The sequence below is a fragment of the Hemiscyllium ocellatum genome, chromosome 4, assembly GCF_020745735.1.
Source record: "Hemiscyllium ocellatum isolate sHemOce1 chromosome 4, sHemOce1.pat.X.cur, whole genome shotgun sequence".
NCBI classification, from domain to species: domain Eukaryota; kingdom Metazoa; phylum Chordata; class Chondrichthyes; order Orectolobiformes; family Hemiscylliidae; genus Hemiscyllium; species Hemiscyllium ocellatum.
Window position 1 is genome coordinate 123577031 of NC_083404.1, and position 22098 is coordinate 123599128.

Below are 22098 nucleotides of genomic sequence, written 5' to 3' on the forward strand. Positions count from 1 at the left end.
CCGACTCCCACAGCTACCTGGATTACACCTCTTCCCACCCTATCTCTTGCAAAAATGCCATCCTGTATTCCCAATTCCTCCGCCTCCGCCGGATCTGCTCCCAGGAGGACCAGTTCCACCATAGAACACACCAGATAGCCTCCTTCTTTAGAGACCGCAATTTCCCTTCCCACGTGGTTAAAGATGCCCTCCAACGCATCTCGTCTACATCCCGCACCTCCATCCTCAGACCCCACACCTCCAACCGTAACAAGGACATAACGCCCCTGGTGCTCACCTTCCACCCTACAAACCTTCGCATAAACCAAATCATCCACCGACATTTCCGCCACCTCCAAAAAGACCCCACCACCAGGGATATATTTCCCTCCCCACCCCTTTCCGCCTTCTGCAAAGACCGTTCCCTCCATGACTACCTGGTCAGGTCCATGCCTCCCTACGACCCACCCTCCCATCCTGGCACTTTCCCCTGCCACTGTAGGAACTGTAAAAGCTGTGCCCACACCACCTCCCTCATCTCTATCTAAGGCCCTAAAGGAGCCTTCCACATCCATCAAAGTTTTACCTGCACATCCACTAATATCATTTATTGTATCCGTTGCTCCCGATGCGGTCTCCTCTACATTGGGGAGACTGGACGCCTCCTAGCAGAGCGCTTTAGGGAACATCTCTGAGAGACCCGCACCAAGTCTTTCATCCACATAAGATTCTATGCTCTTGATTGCCTCAATGCTGCTTCAATTTGTCCTATAAATTATAGGCTATACCTTGGAAAGTTTGTTTCATTAGCTTGGGTTGTAATTGTTTTATTATAATGCAGAATGTCAATTCTTCTACTTGTAAAATACTGATTATTCTCAGTAGTGAACGTTTGTAGGCAGAATGAGTAACACGTGAAAGTTACTTGGAATTAGTTTGGAATAAAGCTTCAATAATCAGCACCGCAGTACTGTGGAGCAGGAATAGACAGTCACATTGTAATCTTTCATTACTGTGATAATCTGAAATCTATTCACAGTCAGTCTTGGGTATTTTGTCAAATCTTAATTCATTCCATCAGATTACCAATAATGCCACCATATGTTAAATATAGAAGCCTTTTATAAAAACCTTTCCAGTAGGACAGTTGTCAGGAGTATCAGACTATTCTAATCCAACAATCTAATGATGGCCCTTAAAATCATCATCTCCTAACACTTTTTTATCTTGTCCGTGACCCCTTTATCCTTGCAAACTAACATGCCATTTCCAACTTCCCTTTCCGTTCCAAAGACCTCAAACATATTTCATAAGATATTGGAGCATAATTAGGCCATTCGGCCCATCAAAACTGCTGTGCCATTCAATCATGGCTGATATGCTCCCCGCCTTCATTTTCCTGCCTTCTCTCCTTATCCCTCCAACCCAATACCAATTAAAAATCTAACTCCTCCTTAAATTTACTCACTGTCCCAGCATTAACCCCACTCTGAGGTAGCAAATTCCACAGGTTCACAACCCTTTTGGGAGAAGTAGTTTCTCCTCAACTCTGTTTTAAATTTGCTATCCCTTATGCTTAACATGAGGTTGCCTCCTGAATCAGTGCCCATCTATTGCCTAGCTCAATCCTTGAACCTTTGCAGATTTTTTTCCTCTTTGTCACAGTGCTGAAACAACCATTATCAAAATCACACATCACCCTGTGTAACAGTCACTACGAAATATGGTATTTCTGCTTTTCCTACTAGGATCTATTTACCTTCATTGCTACAGTTGACATCACATTCTTTTATAATGCCTCTTTTCTGTTATCCAGCAAAATTACCCTGCAATATCTAGTTGTTGCCTGAAAGTTTTTTCTTTCTGTTCCCATGCTTCTTTCTAGAGGCCTCCAAGTACTCTTCCTTGATTCCCTTTTTTATTTCTATGCTTCCTTTTGGTGCCATTTGATGAGCAATGCATCACCCTGTTCCACACATTCCTGTTCCACCAACAATATCCAGTGCTACCTCAATACCACTGCTTTCAACCCTCTGTTCACTGCATTTGTGCTGTGAGATTGCTTGCCTCACCTCAAGTGCTGTATGAGCCAAAGTTCCATTCAATTAAGCATTGGAAAGTCTAAAGTCATTTCTGCCAGAAATTCCATTCTCTAGCAACCTTCATTCTCTATATGCAATCCCTCTTCCTGATCACTGGCTCAGGCTCAAGCAGATTGCTTGCAACCTTGATGTCAAATTGACCTTCAACTGAAATTTCTCATGTAATATCCTCTCCAACATCAAGACAGACTGCTTCCATCTCCATAACATAGTCAGCTAATTAGTCTCCTGCATCAGTTAGTCTCTTAGTAAAACCGTTAAAAATGTGTTGCTGGTTAAAGCACAGCAGGTTAGGCAGCATCCAAGGAATAGGAAGTTCGACGTTTCGGGCATAAACCCTTCAAGCCCTCTTAGTAAAACCCTCATCCTTATTGCTATGTCAAAATGGAATTACTTTGATACTCTCTTAACAAACTTGCCACAGCTCATCGAAAGTATTTACTTCATATATTAATTTGCAGCATGTCCTATTCAGTAATCAGCCTTGTGTTTGCTGGTCTACATTGGTTGTCAGTCCAACAATACCTTGATTTTGAAAACTTAAAATTATGAGTTGAAATTTCTGGCTTTGCCCAATCCTAGGTCTTTCACTGATTACTGCGCTGTAGTGTAATGCTATATTCTTCAATTCTCATGCGTTCCTACCTACCTTCACCCCACAATTGATGACTGCCTTGAGTAGCCCCACCCGCACCCTATTACACCTCTTTAAAATAGTCTATTCATCCTATAATTTCTCCAAAACTTTTTGTTTCTCTGTGGTGTAATTTTGTTTGGCTCAATGTCAGTTTTTGGTAAGTACACTTCCTGAAATCTCTTATGGTGATTTACTACTTAAATGAGTGATGCAAGTTGTTGTTTCATTGCTGCATTAGGATATTCCACCAGTTTACATTCTTCTCAGTTCTTTGATAAAGAGATTTACTGGCTGTGAAACTATTTTCTCTCACTATTGGTTTTTGTTCTGCTCTTAAATTAAGCAATCCACTTTCCTTTTATTTCCCTATTCTTATTAAGCATACTACACCTGAATGATTTTACCTATTTTTCTGTTTTGAATGTTGATAGTTTCATTGAGGTCTCTTTCGAGTAAGGACGGTACTTTCTTTTGTCGTAAACACTAACACTCTTTGCAATTTGTTAACATTTTCACACGCTGTAATCAGCCTCCTCATTCCATTTACTTTGCACTTTCACTCTCGTGTAGTTTTCAGGTTTTTCATCCAAATTAGCAGCTGTAATTCTATCACTATGCCAAAATATGATTCTGAAAAATAGATTTTAAGACTTTTTGTGATTAGCACGATGCTTCAGTAGTTAAGTGTTTTGTGAGTTGTCTACTTATCTTTCAGTTTGGTTGGCCTGGCATGTTTTAAGGTTGTCTTTTCCATGTTTATGTACAGTTGTAAATAAATGCCAATAATTTTATCATAAAAAAGAATTGACATATTCTTGGTGATTTTTTTTGTGTAAATTTACAGATATCTAAATAAAATCAAAATAAAGGAAACTACAATGGTATGGAAGTGAGCTGGCTATGATAAATTAGGGAATGTTATTTAAAAGGATGATGGTAGATAGATAATGGGAAATATTTAATGAATGCAAGGAGGAATTGCAGCAATTGTTTATTCCTGTCTGGTGCAAAACTAAAAAGGGATAGGTGGACCAACTAAAGCTAACAAGGGATCATATTAGATCCAGGAAAGAGATATGCAATTTGGCCAATAAGGCAGCAAACCTCAGAATTCAGCAAAGAAGGACAATGGGGATAAAAGAGAGTTTGAGGGTAAACTTGCAAGGAAATGCAGACTAATTCCAAAGTTTCTATAAGAATGTGAAGAGACAACAATCTTTGGAAAAAAAATGTAGGTCCCTTACAAACAGAATCAGAGAATTTTTAATGGGTAACAAAGAGACGACAGACATACCTTGTAAATACAATTAAGTATAGACTTTGGTTCTACCTTCACAAAGGAAGGACACCAATAACATCCCAAATATTTTGGGCAACACAGGGACTAGTGAGGGGGAAGAACTGAAGAAAATCAGTGTTAATAGGGACATGGAGTTGGAGAAATTGATGATATCAAAGACAGATAAATTCCAAGGGCCTGGTAATCTGTATCAGGAAATTAGGTGAGAAATAGTGCATGCATTGGTGGTGATCTTCCAAGATTCTCAAGCCTTTTGAACAGTTCCGATGGATTAGAGGGTAGGTAATGTAACACCAGTATTTAAATAATGAAGTAGAGTGAAAAGAGGAACTCGTAGACCGGTTAGCCTGACATTGATAAATATTAAAGTCCATTATAAATGATATAATAGCACAACTTGGAAAACAGTGACAGGAGCGATCAGGGTGAGTGTGGATTTGAGAAAAGGAAATCATACTTGATAAATCTACTCAAATGTTTCAATGATGTCAGTAGTAGAGTTGATAAAGGCGAGCCAGTGGATATGGTTTACTTGGACTTTCAGAATGCTTTCAACAAGGTCCAACATAATGAATTATCCTGTGAAGTTAAAGTACATGAGACTGGTGGTTGTTCGCTGACATGGATTGAAAGTTGGTTGGCAGATAGGAAACAAAAATAATAAGCAGGTCTTTTTCTGAATGTTAGGCTGTGATGAGTGGGGTACTTCTGGAAGCAGTGCTTGGACCCCAGATACACTCAATATATATCCATAATTTAGATGAGGAAAGTAAATATCTCCATGATTAAAGATGAACAAAGCTGGTTGGGAGCATGAACTTTGAGGAGGATATAGAAATACTTCATTGTGATTTGAACAAGTTGAGTGAATGGTAAATGCATTACAGATAAAATATAATGTGGGTAAATGTGAGATTATCCACTTGGGTAGCAAAAACAAGCAAGCAGATTATTATCTAAATGACAATAGATTGGGAAATGGGGAGGTATAACATGACCTGGGGGAGCTTGTGTGCCAGACAGCAAAAATAAGCAGAGTCAAAAAATGTGGTGCTGGAAAAGCACAGCCAGTCAGGCAGCATCCAAGGAGCAGGAGAGTCGACGTTTCGAGCATAACCTCTTCGTCTGGAATGTGGTGGGGTGGGGGTTGGCGTGCAAGGGGGCTGAGAGATAAATAGGAGGGGGTGGGGCTGGGGAGAAGGTGCAGCAGGCAATGAAGAAAGCAAATGATGTGTTGATCTTTATTACAAGAGGATTTGAGTATTGGCGCAGGGATGTCTTTCTGCAATTACGCAGTATCTTGGTGAACTCAAACCTGGAATATTATGTACAAGTTTGGTCTCCTGATCTGAGGAAGCACATTCTGGATATGTAGGGTGTGCAATGAATGTTTACCAAACTGATCCCTGGAATGCAAGACTGACATTTGAGGAGCGATTGAGTCAGTTAGGATTGTATTTGCTGGAGCTCGGAAGAATGAGGTGGGGGGAGTCTCCGATAAGCCAATAAAATTTGAACAGGACAGGATAAATGCAGGAAGGACCTGGCAGTCCAGTACCAAGGGTCAGTCAAATAATACAAGGTAGGCCATTTAGGACTGAGAGAAGGAGAAATTTCTTTGCATAACGAGTTGTGAGCCTCTTGAATTCTTTGCCATAGGAAGTGGTTGAGGCCAAAGGTATATACTTTAGGGCTAAAGGGTTCAAAAGAAATGGAGAGAAAGCGGAAAGAGAGAAGTGAGTTTAATAATCAATGCTAATCATATTGAGTCTTGAAGCGGGCTGGAAGGGCTGAACGTCTTGCTCTTGTTCCTGTTTTCTATGTTTCAGTGACATGATTGAAGATGCACATCAAGCTGCTAGTACCATTAAATGAACTGGAGTAACGAGACATAATATTAGCTGTGATTTCATCATTAGCCGAAATTCCTTACATTTATGATAGTATAATCTAAATGATGGCAATAGAATTTTTAAGGATAAACTAACTATGTAAGGAGCTAAAATTTGAACTGAACAAATTAACTCTAGATTTTTGCAATCAATCTTAACTATTTCCAATTTCTATTTTAGGCGAAAACACTGAGGAAATTGATACAGCAATCTTTTCGACAGTTTGCTAATTTGGATGAAGTGCAAAGTGTTCTGAAATTCTTTGAGATTCTGTCTCCAGTTTACAGGTTTGACAAGGAGTGTTTCAAATGTGCCCTTGGGGTAAGTTTGTACAGTGATGTTTAGACAGTTTATAAAAAAAAGACTAACTTGTTAAAATTAATCCTGTTTCCTAATATCTTGTGAAGTATAGATGTAGACTTCCAATGTAACAGAAGACGGATATGGCTGCATTATATTGTCAAATATGTGTTCATTTTCAAATTTTTTATTTCTTATGTGTGTATGGTATTTATGCTGTTTTGATCGTGCTATTTTGGTTAATTTCTTTGCTTCCACAAATTTGTTGTGAGGAAAAGAATGACTGCTACATGTATACAATTTTATTTTCTCCACTCTATACATTGTGGAATGCTCTTAATGAGATCCAGTTCAAAGTGCATAAATGAAATCTCGTAGCTGAAACAGAGGCAATAATTCTTAGAGTTCAACTGGTAAAATTCCTGTGTCTCCACATATATAGATTCCATTTTCCACATGGTCACCGTCAAACCTTGTTCAACAGTAAATGGTTGATCACCTTTCTACCATCACATTGCTTATGTTTAAATGTTTCTCATTTTAATTGCATATTTCTTCCTTATTTTGTACTAATTAGCTATGCTTAGTAAAAAAAGTTTTTCCATTATTTTAGTTTACTTGATTGCATGCAATAAATAAATCTTCATCTATTAGTGTGCTAACTTAAACATTGGAATTTAAAAACACAGAAAACACAGATGTTCATTGAACCTCACTTCAATGTCTGTTTGAAAGCAAACACAGAAAATAGAAACAGAAGTAGGTTATTCATCCTCCTGCACCATTCAATATGATTGTGGTTAATCATCCAATTCAGTTCCCTGTTTCCACGTTCTACTTACGCTATTTGGTCGCTTCAACCTGAAGGAATCACCTCCTCCATCTTGAAAACATTTAATGTTTTGGTCTCTGCTGCATTCAATGGCAGAGAATTCCACAGGGCCATCAGGTCTTCAGACGAAGAAATTTCTCATCTCAGTTCTAAATGGCCTACCTTGTATCCAAAGACGGTGACCTATAGTTTTGTATTGCCTGGTCATCGGGAGCATCCTGCCTGGATTTATCCTATCTTGTTCTTTCCAAATTTTATAGGTTTCTATGAGTACTCCCCTAACCAATCCAGTTTCTCTTCATACGGTGACTCAGTGGTTAGCACCGCTGCCTCACAGAACCAGAGACCCAGGTTTGATTCCAGCCTCCAGCAACTGTCTGTGTGGAGTCTGAACATTCTCTCCACTTTGGTTTCCCAGCACAGTCCAAAGATGTGTAGGTTAGGTGAATTAGACAGGGAGACAGGGATAGGGTATAGTGGTGGGCCAGTGTGGGATGCTCTTCGATGATTAGTGTGGACTTGATGGGCTGAACGGCCTGCTTCCACACTAGAGATTCTATGATTCTGTGATTCATTGAATTTGTGAGTTTAACTCAACAGTTCTTTAGTTATTTATCTTTCTAACCTACAAGTTAACTAACAATTTTTCTTCTTCACGACTTTTCTGACAAAACAGTAATTTCTGATTTTTATCTAACACATTCACTATCCTGAGGTCTGTAACACAGCTCTGTGTCTGAATTTACGCATTAAAACTAGTAAGAGCAAGCCAAACAATTCCTTAAGCCTACTCCACCACTCAATAACATAATGGTTAATTCTCTGGCTCACCTCAACTTTATTATCTCATTCCATGTCCTTTAATTTCTTCAGAATTCAGAAGATCTCCTTATCTCAGAAGTGTTACGGAGTAGAGGAGGCTATTCAGCCTTGCACCAGCTCATTAACTCCCCATAACTGTATGGATCAATTTTATCCAATTACTCTTCCAGTGCTGTCTTGAATAGCTCAAAACTGCTTCTACCACACATCCAAGCAGTGCATTTCATATTCTAACTACTCATCGAGTGAAAAGGTTTTCTTCACTTCACCCTTGTTTCTTTCGCAGATCACTTGAAATCTATGTCCTCTTGTTCTTATTCCTCTTACAAGCAGGAATAGTTTCTCCCTGTTTGCAATACCCAATCTGCTCATGATTTTGAAAACCTCTGTCAGATCTCCTCTTAGCTTTGTTCTCTCCAAATAGAACAGTCCTAACTTCTTTACTCTATCCTCATAACTGAAGTTTCTCATTACTGGGACAATTCCAAAATCTAACAAATTCTGGAAGATTTCATTAAGTGTATTCATTATCTCTGCAGCCTAAGATATTCGGTCCAAACCTAATGGCAATTAGTCCCATTAATTTCTCCAGTACTTTATCTTTTGTGTTAAGTTATATTCACTATTCCTGATTTTTTTTAGTTAGCCTGTTGTGAAGATAGGCAGATTATGTTTATTTAATATCTAGACTGTTTCTTTCTTCTCCATTAAAGATTTTCTTCCTGAATTTGAGGGACCTACGTTTGCTATGCCATATTGTTTCTTTCCACAAACTCTTAAGATCTGCTTTTTTATATTTCTTGCTGGTCAACTCTATTTTTTTGCTCCGTTCTGGCTAGTTTCCAAGTCTTTCTCAATCTTAATGTTAATTTTGGCAATGCTATAAGCCTTTCCATTGTAAATCTGGGCTGTAGAAATCTTCTCGAGTAAATGGAATTCCTCAGTGAAAATATTTGAAGCTCAAGTGTGATAATTGGACAAAATTGTTGGCCAAACCAGATTTTAAAAAAAGATCAATGACTGAATTTCCAAGGTAACAGTCAGGCTATTATTTTGATTTGCTAATGGCAGGCATGACACTGACCAAACGTTATTGTATGCTTGATATTTCACTCTTAGAATTCCACTGACAACTTCCTTGTATCAAGTTGTAGCACAGGACCCTAGACCATTTTGAATGAGATTATTGTAAGAAATGTTTATAATAATAAGTAATGAGTTTGAGTGATACAAATAGGTGAGTGAGATCAATTACAGTGAGCATGTTGTACATGTTCTTCACTACATTTTATAGCAGCAGTCTCCAAGTTTTAATGTAACTGGGCAATTTGTTTTTAAATCTTAGACCAATGTAGATATATAAAGAAGGATTGGCAACTTTGTTGATAAATTGTATTTTGAAAATTGATCCTACAGTTCTAATTTGACAGGAAATTCCAAAGTAATGGCTGTTGTCATAATTATGTAACATTTTTGAGCATGTGTAGTTTACTTTGTATATGAAGTGTTTGATTCAGTCATATGTATAGTTTAAAGTAAAATTCACTTCTTACTTCAATTCTTATTCGTTAATTTTGTGTTTTATTTTCAACCTAAACAGTCAAGCTGGATAATTTCAGTTGAATTAGCAATTGGACCTGAAGAAGGCATCAGTTATCTTACAGACAAAGGCTCTATGGTATGTAATTTTGGAGCATTTATTTTATCAAAATATTTTCTTAGCAAAGTGAAATTGCAATATTAAAAGTTCATGCTACTTTGAACCTTTACTTTGAAAAACATGGAATAGTATAAATTGAGGGTTTGTTTAAGAAAAAGAAGGAAGCATATGTTAGGTACAGACAGGATAGATTAAGTGAATCCTTAGAAGAGTATAAAGAAAATAGGAGTATACTTAAGAGGGAAATCAGGAGGGCAAAATGGGGACATGAGATAGCTTTGGCAAATAGAATTAAGGAGAATCCAAAGGGATTTTACAAATATGTTAAGGACAAAAGGGTAATTAGGGAGAGAATAGGCCCTCTCAAAGATCAGCAAGGCGGCCTTTGTGTGGAGCCACAGAAAATGGGGGAGATACTAAATGAATATTTTGCATCAGTATTTACTGTGGAAAAGGATATGGAAGATATAGACTCTAGGGAAATAGATGGTGACATCTTGCAAAATGTCCAGATTACAGAGGAGGAAGTGCTAGGTGTCTTGAACGCTTAAAGGTGGATAAATCCCCAGGACCTGATCAGGTGTACCCGAGAACTCTGTGGGAAGCTAGAGAAGTGATTGCTGGGCCTCTTGCTGAGATATTTGTATCATCGATAGTCACAGGTGAGGTGCCAGAAGACTGGAGGTTGGCAAACGTGTGGTGCCACTGTTTAAGAAGGGTGGTAAGGACAAGACAGGGAACTATAGAACAGTGAGCCTGACGTCGGTGGTGGGCAAGTTGTTGGAGGGAATCCTGAGGGACAGGACGTCCATATATTTGGAAAGGCAAGGACTGATTCGGATTAGTCAACATGGCTTTGTGCGTGGGAAATCATGTTTCACAAACTTGATTGAGTTTTTTGATGAAGTAACAAAGAAGATTGATGAGGGCAAAGCAGGAGATATGATCTATATGGACATCAGTGAGGTGTTCCATGGGAGACTGATTAGCAAGGTTAGATCTCATGGAATACAGAGAGAACTAGCCATTTGGATACAGAACTGGCTCAAATGTAGAAGACAGAGGGTGGTGGTGGAGGGTTGTTTTTCAGACTGGAGGCCTGTGACCAGTGAGTGCCACAAGGATCAGTGCTGGGCCCTCTACTTTTTGTCATTTACATAAATGATTTGGATGCGAGCATAAGAGGTACAGTTAGTAAGTTTGCAGATGACACCAAAATTGGAGGTGTAGTGGACAGTGAAGAGGGTTACCTCAGATTACAACAGGGTCTTGACCAGATGGGCCAATGGGCTAAGGAGTGGCAGATGGAGTTTAATTCAGATAAATGCAAGGTGCTGCATTTTTTTAAAGCAAATCTTAGCAGGACTTATACACTTAATGGTAAGGTCCTAGGGAGTGTTGCTGAACAAAGAGACCTTGGAGTGCAGGTTCATAGCTCCTTGAAAGTGGAGTTGTAGGTAGATAGGATAGTGAAGGTGGTGTTTGGTATGCTTTCCTTTATTGGTCAGAGTATTGAGTACAAGAGTTGGGAGGTCATGTTGTGGCTGTATAGGACATTGGTTAGGCCACTGTTGGAATATTGCGTGCAATTCTGGTCCTCCTATAGGAAAGATGTTGTAAAAACTTGAAAGGGTTCAGAAAAGATTTACAAGGATGTTGTCAGGGTTGGAGGATCTGAGCTACAGGGAGAGGCTGAACAGGCTGGGGCTGTTTTCCCTGGAGCGTCGGAGGCTGAGGGGTGACCTTATAGAGGTTTACAAAATTGTGAGGGGCATGCATAGGATAAATAGGCAAAGTCTTTTCCCTGGGATCGGGGAGTCCAGAACTAGAGGGCATAGGTTTAGGGTGAGAGGGGAAAGATATAAAAGAGACCTAAGGGGCAACTTTATCACGCAGAGGGTGGTATGTGTATGTGGAATGAGCTGCCAGAGGATGTGGTGGAGGCTGGTACAGTTGCAACATTAAAGAGGCATTTGGATGGGTATATGAATAGGAAGGGTTTGGAGGGATATGGGCCTGGTGCTGGCAGGTGGGACTATATTGGGTTGGGATATCTGGTCGGCATGGACGGGTTGGACCAAAAGGTCTGGTTCCATGCTATACATCTCTATGACTCTATGCAGCCAATGCACTTATGATAAAAGCAATTAATATCTGAGAAACTGGAATGGGTTCTTCCATTCACAAACAGAGGATTTACCTTTTTGTTGCCCATCTCTAATTCCCCTTGAATGGTTTTCTTGGCTATGGCTGAGGGCAGTTAAGAGTCAATGCCTGAAACGTCGATTCTCCTGCTCCTTGGATGCTGCCAACTCAGCACCTCCTTCCTAACCTGCAATCTTCTTCCTGACCTCTCCGCCCACACCCCCACTCCGGCCTATCACCCTCCTTCCACCTATCGCATTTCTGACACCCCTTCCCCCAAGTCCCTCCTCCCTACCTTTTATCTTAGCCTGCTGGACACACTTTCCTCATTCCTGAAGAAGGGCTCATGCCCGAAACGTCGATTCTCCTGCTCCTTGGATGCTGCCACCTGCGCCTCCAGACACATCATTTACAGCATCCGCTGCGCCCAATGTGGCCTTCTCTATATTGGGGAGACAGGCCGCCTACTTGCGGAATATTTCAAAGAACACCTCTGGGACACCCGGACCAACCAACCCAACCACCCCGTGGCTCAACACTTCAACTCCCCCTCCCACTCCACCAAGGACATGCAGGTCCTTGGACTCCTCCATCGCCATACCATAGCAACACGACGGCTGGAGGAAGAGCGCCTCATCTTCCGCCTAGAAACTCTCCAACCACAAGGCCTGAACTCAGATTTCTCCAGTTTCCTCATTTCCCCTCCCCCCACCTTGTCTCAGTCAAATCCCTCAAACTCAGCACCGCCTTCCTAACCTGCAATCTTCTTCCTGACCTCTCTGCCCCCATCCCTCACTCCGACCTATCACCCTCGCCTTGACCTCCTTCCACCTATCGCATTTCTGACGCGCCTCTCCCTAGTCCCTCCTCCCTACCTTTTATCTTAGCCTGCTAGACACTCTTTCCTCATTCCTGAAGAAGGGCTCATGCCCAAAACGTTGATTCTCCTGCTCCTTGGATGCTGTCTGACCTGCTGCGCTTTTCCAGCAACACATTTTCAGCTCCAGTTAAGAGTCAACAAATTGTTGAGAGTTTGGAGTCACATTTAGGCCAGATTAGGTAAGGATGCAAATTTCCTTCTGTACAGAATGTTTGTGAGCCAGTTGGTGTATTATGACGATTGACAATGGTATCATGGTCACCATTACAGATGTTTGTTTCAAATATATTAAATTAATTTAAGGTCTGTCATCTGTCGCTGAGAGAATTTAACCTGTGTCCCAAGACCATTAGTGTGAGCGTTTCCGTTGCTAGTCTGTTGGCATTACTATGATGCCTCTCTTCATTAAAAAAGAAATGCAGTTGATATGTGTTTGCACTTTCAGAAGGTGTTTGATAAAGTGCTACATGATAGATTTATTCAAAAAAGTAAAGGGCTTAAAATGAAATGAGATTGGTAATAGATGGAAAGCAGAGTAAAGTGGTGCACAGTTATTTTCAGATTGGTGTGAGTGGTTGAGAAGGTAGTATGCAATGGTGTCACCAGGTCTGAGGATCGGTATTAAGGCTTTTACTGATATTTATGAACAACCTGGATCTAAATATAAGAGTTGTTTTCCAAAAGGCTAGTTGTTGAAAGGTAGAACAACAGCAGGTCTTCAAACACTTGTACACTTATTTGCAATTGCATATAGCAAGCATACATCTTCTAAACTACTAACTACATTTCTAATATGTTCGTAAGAGCTAGAGACCCAGTTAAAACACTCAGGATGGCACAGTGGCTCAATGGTTAGGACTGCTGCCTCACAGCACCAGGGGCCAGGGTTTGATTCCTGCCTTGGACGATTGTTTGTGTGGAGTTTGCACATTCTCCCAGTGTCTGTATGGGTTTCCTTCAGATGCTCCAGTTTCCTCCCATAATCCAAGATGTACAGGTCAGGTGAATTGGCCATGCTAAATATAGTATTAGGTGCATTAGTCAAGGGTAAATATAGGATAGGGGAATGGGTCTGGATGCCAGAGGGTCTGTGTGGACTTGTTGGGCCAAAGGGCCTGTTTACTTACTGCAGGAAATCTAATCTAATCGCCTTTAATTAAACACTGCTAAGATGTAATTAATATTCGGTACTTAATTCCAAAGTTTGCAAGTAACAGACATTCAGTTTTTGCTTCTCTTTCATCTGGTGATGTGCTCAGGACTCCTAAACCCTGCCAAACTACTATAAACACTCCCAGTGCCAGTAGCAAACCTCTCCAAGTATTAATCCTGTCCCTGTTCAAGTTCAAAATGTTCAGCCTGGACAGGTTCCACCTTTATCACAACCTGGATATTCTGAAGCCACTCAGTGACATCCTTGCCCCCAGGGAGTCACATCTGCATCTGCAGCTGCAGAAACATCTGCCTGCCCCACTAACTATTCGATCACCTATCATTATTGCTTTTTGACCTGCCTCACTCACTCCTAGCACGGCTGTACCACCCACGTCCTTCTGAACTTGTGAAGATTGCAGCAAATAGTGCAATCCTTTAGTTACTCAAGAGAAACTTTATTGGAAAAGAAATAACTCGCTGTATGCATCCACACATCTTTGCTTCAACTGAAATAAATGCTTTTCCTGTTGTTTCTGATGGCTATTCTTGACATTTTCGAACAAAAATAAGGCTTGGTGATTTCTGTCTGGTGTGTTATCAGCAAAATGTCTCTAATGCATTTGGCTTTACCAAAGTGAGATGTCACCCAGGTTTCCATTCAAACTTATGTATTTAATTCATTTAAGCTTTAAATTCTTCATTTTTTAATTTCCTATAAATTTCCTAATTTCCTTAAGTAAATTCTCCCCAGGGGGCAAATATATACGAAACCTTCTGGCTTAGTTAATATTTCTATCACGTTCGCCAGTTCAATACCGAGAAATATCACCTTCATGAAAGTCAATACTGTGGTTCTCTCTCTTATGTTGTCATAATTTAATTCAATATATATAAATATTTAAGACATTTTTTAAAAAAGTTATGCTCCCACTTAGATTTCAGTACTTCCCTGTGCAGGTGTTTATTGCAGTCAGTTTGTGTGAAAGACCTAAATATTTCCTGTAAACCTGCCTGAGCTGGAGGGTCTAAGCTCTATTTCCCTTGGAGTGAAGTTTGGAAGAGGTGGGCAGTTAAGAAGGCATTTTTTCCAATAGATAAAGGTAAAGTTGCTGTAACCCTACTGGACCAAGCTCTATTCTCTCATTAGGAAGAAATGACTGGTAGTAGTGGTTTAAGCAGTGGGTCACCGCACATAAGGAGAGTTCTTCATGGTAACTTTAGCCAGTGTGGGAATGGAACCCATTCTGCTTTGCAAACCAACCATCCAGCCAACTGAGCTAACTGAACCCCGAATTGTAGTGTGTGTCAATAATCGGGCGATAGGTTTAAGGCAAGAGGTAGAGGACCAAGTGGAGAGTTGAGGAGAATCTTTATCATTCAAAAGGGTTTGTTCATAGTTCTCTGAGGTCAGAAGTGCTTGTTAGTAGGGTGGTGAAAAAGGCATATGGGACACTTGCAATTTTCAGCTGAAACATAGTTTACAAAAAGCAGGGAAGTCAGGTTGGAATTTAAACTTTAGTGAGACCACAGGTAGAGTACTGTGTACAGTGCTGGTCACCACATTACACAGATCAACATGATAGAATCCCTTCAGTGTGGAAGCAGGCCCTTCGGCCCAACAAGTCCACACCAACCACCAAAGAGTAACCCACTCAGACCCATTCACCTACATTTAACTCCAGATTAATGCACCCATCCTACACATCCCTGAACACTGTGGACAGTTTAGCATTGCCAGCCAATTCATCTCACCAGCACGTCTTTGGATTGTGGGAGGAACTCGGAGCACCCAGAGGAAACCCACACAGACAGAGGGAGAATGTACAAATTCCACACAAGTTACGAGGAAAGGTTGGATGGCTTGGATTGTTTTTGGAGCAGAGGAGACTAAGGGATGATCTGATTAAAGAGTGCAAGATTATGAGGGGCTTGGACAGAGTATATACGGAGCAGCTGTTCCATCTAGTTGAAGGGCCAGTCACAAGGGGACACACGTTCAAGATGAGGAGCAAAAGTTTAGGGTGTATATGAGGAAAAACCTTTTTACCCAGAGGTTGGTGACAGCATGGAATGCAATGTCTGGAAAGGTAATATAGGTAAATTGCCTCACATCACTTAAGTAGTACCTGGATGAGCACTTGGTATGTCATAACATTCAAGCTATGGACCAAGCGCTGATAAATGCTTAGGTTAAAAGTCAAGGGTTTCTCATGTACCAATTTTTTTTTTCTCTTTGAGCCTGTAAATTTATTGCGCTAATAGGGTTATTCAAAGATCACCGTACTGAGCACGTCAATAGCTTTTGTTTCAGAACAATTGCAATTCCAACTACAACTACGTATAGTGATACTTGTTTAGAGCACCACCTTGTGGACCATATTATTTAGTTACTAAAATATTGCTGTAATACAGAGTCTAGATCAGAGTGGTGCTGGAAAAGCACAGCAGGTCAGGCAGCATCCAAGGAGCAGGAAAATCGACGTTTCGGGCAAAAGCCTTTCATCAGGAATGAATTGCTGTAATACAGTCGACTGCCCAAATTAAAGCAACTCAAATACAAAAACAGAATTCTGCAGACACTGGAAATCTGAATTGAGAAAGTAAAAGCTGGAATAACTCAACAGAGCAAGCAATATCTGTAGCCAGAAAAACAAAGTTAATGTTTCAGGTTAATGACCTTTCATAGAATCATACAGCACGAAACATTCCTTTGGTCTGACGTATCCATGCCAACCAAGTTTCCCAAACTAAGCGAGGCCAACCCAGATGGCCTCCTCCTTCAAAGACCGCAATTTCCCCTCAGACATGGTTGACGATGCTCTCCACCGCATCTCCTCCACTTCCCGCTCCTCTGCCCTTGAGCCCCGCCCCTCCAATCGATACGAGGATAGAACCCCGCTGGTCCTCACCTACCACCCCACCAACCTCCAGATACATCGTATCATCCTTCGTCGTTTCTGCAACCTCCAAACAGACTCCACCACCAAGGATATATTTCCCTCCCCACCCCTATCAGCATTCTGGAAAGACCACTCCCTCCGCGACTCCCTTGTCAGATCCACACCCCCCACCAACCCAACCTCCACTCCCGGCACCTTCCCCTGCAACCGCAAGAAATGCAAAACTTGCGCGCCCCCCCACTTTCCTCCAAGACCCCAAGGGATCCTTCCATATCCGTCAGAAATTCACCTGCACCTCCACACACATCATTTACTGCATCCGCTGCACCCTATGTGGCCTCCTATACATTGGGTAGACAGGCCTACTTGCGGAACGTTTCAGAGAACACCTCTGGGACACCTGTACCAACCCAACCACCCCGTGGCTGAACACTTTAACTCCCTCTCTGCCAAGAACATGCAGGTCCTTGGCCACCTCCATCGCCAGACCATGGCAACACGACGCCTGGAGGAAGAGCGCCTTATCTTCCGCCTAGGAACCCTCCAACCACACGGGATGAACGCAGATTTCTCTAGCTTTCTCATTTCCCCACCCCTCACCTTTTCTCAGTCCCAACCCTCAGACCCAGCATCGCCTTCTTGACCTGCAGTCTTCTTCCCGACCTCTCCGCCCCACCCCCTCTCCGGCCTATCACCCTCAACTTAACCTCCTCCCACCTATCGTATTCCCAACGCCCCTCCCCCAAGTCCCTCTTCCCTACTTTTTATCTGAGCCTGCTTGGCACACCCTCCTCATTGCTGAAGAAGGGCTTATGCCCGAAACGTTGATTCTCCTGTTCCTTGGATGCTGCCTGACCTGTTGCGCTTTTCCAGCAACACATTTTTAAGTTCTGATCTCCAGCATCTGCAGTCCTCACTTTCTCCTGTTTTTCTTATCCAACTTGAAGGAATTGCTTTGAGAAGAGAGGCTTAGATTTTTTTTAGAATTACATGCATTGAGTTCCCCTGCCTCTGCTGCTTTAGATAAACACTGGCCAATTTTAATTACAGTGCTCGTTGCAGCAGTGTCATGTTATATGGTTTTAGGAAGTGAATTTAATTCCTTAGCTTCTCGTGAAAATGCACTTAAATCTTTTAACCCTTAATTTCCAGAGATCCTTGTCCTTGACCCCAAACTGTTAATAATATGAGTGGCTCTTTGTGCAATAAATATAGTGACATTGGACTCACTACAAGGAGATTGCCTCAGCTTTTTAAAGCTAGTAATTTGTGGTCAGATGTACTCCAGTACATATTAATCAGTAGTTTCTTTTTGTTTTGGCAGTTCCTTAAATAGAGAAAAGTACCACTGTAATTTATGGAAATGATTTTGTTCTTCCTATAATACTGTGACCATGCTTTCCTTAGATACATTTTTACTGCAGAGTGTTGTCTGCCATGTTTTAAGATTGCCTTTTCAACTGTTTATTGATTAAAACTGTCATCTGTTGTAAGATAATTGAATTTTAGTTTGCCAAATGTGTCATAGAGACATAGAGATGTACAGCGCGGAAACAGACCATGGACAGATCTTGTCCATCCTAACTCAACCTAGTTCCATTTGCTAATACTTGGTCCATATCCCTCTAAACCCTACCGATTCATGTACCCATCCAGATACTTTTTAAATGCTGCAATTGTACTAGCCTTCCTCTAGCAGCTCATTCCATACACGCACCACCCTCTGCTCGAAAAAGTTGCCCCTTGGGTCTCTTTTATATCTGTCCCCTCTCACCCTAAACCTATGCCCTCTAGTTCTGGACTCCCCCACCCCAGGGAAAAGACTTTGACTACTTATCCTCTCCACGCCCCTCAGGATTTTATAAACCTCTATAAGGTCACTCCTCAGCCTCCGTTGCTCCAGGAAAAACAGCCCCAACCTAATTCAGCATCTCCTTACAGCTCACATCCTCCAACCCTGACAACACCCTTGTAAATTGTTTCTGAACCCTTTCAAGTTTCACAACATCCTTCCAATAGGAAGGAGACCAGAATTGCACGCAGTATTCCAAAAGTGGCCTAACCAATGTCCTGTACAGCTGCAACATGACCTCCCAACTCCTATACTCAAACTCTGACCAATAAAGGAAAGCATACCAAATGCCGCCTCCTCTACCCTATCTACCTGCGACTCTACTTTCAAGAAACTATGAACCTGCACGCCAAGGTCTCTTTGTTAAGTTTCTAAGTCCTGCTCTGATTTGCTTTTCGAAAATGCAGCACTTTGCATTTATCAAAATTAAACTCCAACTGCCACTCCTCAGCCCGTTGGTCCATCTGATCAAGAACTTATTGTACTCTGAGGTAACTTTCTTCGCTGTCCACTACACCTCCAATTTCGGTGTCATCTACAAACTTACTAACTATAACTCTTATGTTCATATCTAAGTCATTTATATAAATTGTGAAAAGTAGTGGACCCAGCACGGGTTCTTGTGGCACTCCACTGGTCACGAGCATCCAATGTGAAAAGCAACTCTCCATCACCACCCTCTGTCTTCTACCTTTGAACCAGTTCTGTATCCAAATGGCTAGTTCTCCCTGTATTCCATGAGATCTAACCTTGCTAACCAGTCTCTCATGGAGAATCTTGTCAAACACCTTACTGAAGTCCATATAGATCATGTCTACCACTCTGCCCTCTTCAATCCTCCTTTGTTACTTCAAAAAAAAACTCAATCAAGTTCATAAGATACGATTTCCCTTGCACAAAGCCATGCTGTCTGTCCTTAATCAGTCCTTGCCTTTCCAAATACATGTAAATCCTGTCTGTCAGGGTTCCCTCCAACAACATTCCCACCACCGACATCAGGCTCACTGGTCTATAGTTTCCTGGTTTTTCCTTACCACCTTTCTTAAATAGCGGTACCATGTTAGCCAAGCTCCAGTCTTCCAGCACCTCTCATGTGACTACCAATGATACAAATATCTCAGCAAGGGATTCAGCAATCACTTCCCTAGCCTCCCACAGAGTTCTACGGTACACCTGATCAGGTCCTGGGGATTTATCCATTTTTATGCGTTTCAAGACATCCAGCACTTCTACTCTGTAATGTGGACATTTTTCAAGATATCATCATCTATTTGCCTACATTCTATATCTTCCATGTCCTTCTCCACAATAAACACTGATACAAAATACTCGTTTAGTAACTCCCCCATCTCCTACGGCTCCACGCATAGGCTGCCTTGCTGATCTTTGAGGGGTCCAATTCTCTTCCAAGTTACCCTTTTGTCCTTAATGTATTTATAAAACCCTTTGAATTCTCCTTAACCTATTTGCCAAAGCTATCTCATGTCCTATTTTTGCCCTCCTGATTTCCTTCTCAAATATACTCCCCCTGCCTTTATACTCTTCTACGGATTCACTTGATCTCTTCTCTCTATGCCTGACATATGCTTCCCTCTTTTACTTAACCAAAACCTTAACAATCACTTAACTGTCATCAGCTATGATTGCACAGTTTTAAATAGAAGGCTGGATTTAACTCTCCCTTACTGTTGAATTTGAAGTTGGTAATGCTTCTTAAATACAGTGGCTTTCTTGCCCATGTCAAAGTTATGCAGGGCAGGGATTGTGTTGAGTGCCAAAATTACTTGGGACCCCATTGAGGCCCTTTAATTGTTTAATTAATACCCAGTTAACAATCTCCTCACACCATCACTTGGAATTTACTGGCCACAGAAGAGGCCAATGCTATCTGTCCAGCTGCTAGTGCAGCACATACTCAAATCATGATGCTGACCTTCCCGTGGACAGTAATGTTAGCACAGTGTCCTGCTCGCGTGCCCCTCCTGCCTGTCCTTGGCAGGCTACAAAGCTTCAGCGAATTGCCGTAAAAATTGGAGGAGCAGCATTTCCTATTCAAAGTAGGCAATTTACATCCTTCCGGACTTGATCATGAGTTTCGTACCTTCAAATTATGAACCAACTCCTTCCCTTTCTTTTAGCTTTGCTTGTTACATTCTCTGTTGCCATGCCACCTCTCCCCTCCCTAGCTCCATTGGGACAGTCTTTTTTTCAACCTAGCAGTTAGACACACCATTGTTGTGCCATTCTCACATTCCTATCACTTAATCTGAACTATCAACATCCTTTCTTCCCCAGTACTCCTATCCACCTCCCCCCCTCCCCCACTCTCTCCAAACTAAATGTTGCCCCCTCCACACTTGAGCTCCAATCAAGAGTCATCTTTACTTGAAATGTTAGTTTGCTTTCTCTCCATTAATGCTTCCTGATATGCTGTGATGTCCAGCATTTTTTGTTTCAGTACAGATTCCAGCATCTGCAGTAATTTGCTCTTATTCTATCTAATGCTGCATGTTCGTGTGGAGAGCTGCTAACCTCTAAGTGGCTGGAGCTTATCTCAGGCAGGATTTTTTTTTATCCAGAAAAGGGAGGTCATTCCTCCAGCCTATTTTCACCTAATTGGTGTTAAAAGTCTGTCAACACATCTACCCTTAGATATGGACTCAAAATTGCTCCCAATATTCCAAAGGTGGTCTGATCAGAGCCTTATTTAGACTCAGCAGTACAGAGTCACAAGGTCATAGAGACATACAACATGGAAACAGACCTTTTGGTCCAACTTGTCTGCGCCATCCAGACATCCCAATCTGACCTAGTCCCATTTACCAGCATTTAGCCTATCCTTGCTCTTGTATTTTGCCTTTCTAACTGCCAATTTAACCTGCGTTTTAACCTTAAAAGAATCCCGAACTGGCACTCTTGTGTCACTTTGTACTTCAGATTTGAAAAGCCTTTCCCCATTTAGAAAATAGTCTGCTTCACTATTCTTCCTGCCAAAGTACACAGCCTCTAGCTTTCCAATATTGTATTCCATCTTCCACTTCTTTGCTCACTCTCCTAACCTGTTCAAGTCCTTCTGCAGCCTCCCCATTTCCTTATCTACTTGTGCCTCCACCTATCTTTGTGTCATCAGCAAACTTAGCAACAATGCCCTCAGCACCTTTGTTTAGATTGTGGCCCCAACACTGATCCCTACAGAATTCAGCTAGTCACTGGCTGCTGTCCTGAAAAGGAACTCTTTATCCCCACTCTGTGTTCTGCCAGTCAGCCAATTCTCTATCCGTGTCAATACTTTGCCCCTAACTCCATGAGCTCTTACCTTATTTAGCAGCCTCCTGTGCAGCACCTTGTCAAAAGCCTTCTAGAGATTCAAACAGATCATGTCCACTGGCTCCCCTTTGTCTAACTTCTTTGTTATGTTCTCGAAGAATTGTAACAGATTGTTGGGTATGATCTCCTCTGATGAAGCTGTGCTGACTTAACCCTATTTTATCGTGCACTTCCAAGTATTCTGAATCTTATCTTTAATGGACTCTCAAATCTTACCAACTACTGAGGTTGGGCTAACCAGCTCATAGTTCCCTGTCTTCTACCTCCCTCCTTTCTCAAACAGGGGTGTTACATTAGCTATTTTCCAGTCCTGAC

At 41.5% G+C, this 22098-nt stretch overlaps 1 protein-coding gene across 9 annotated transcripts in view; it reads left to right on the forward strand.

Annotated features, from left to right (window-relative positions):
• The window catches only part of LOC132815081 (focal adhesion kinase 1), a 557743-nt gene that overhangs the window by 341610 nt on the left and 194035 nt on the right, over window positions 1–22098 (forward strand). For all 9 annotated transcript variants that reach the window (XM_060823816.1, XM_060823815.1, XM_060823817.1 and 6 more), the window contains 2 exons: window positions 6091–6231; window positions 9465–9542. In XM_060823816.1, the coding sequence (XP_060679799.1) occupies window positions 6091–6231; window positions 9465–9542 (219 nt within the window). The remainder of the gene's footprint in view (window positions 1–6090; window positions 6232–9464; window positions 9543–22098) is intronic.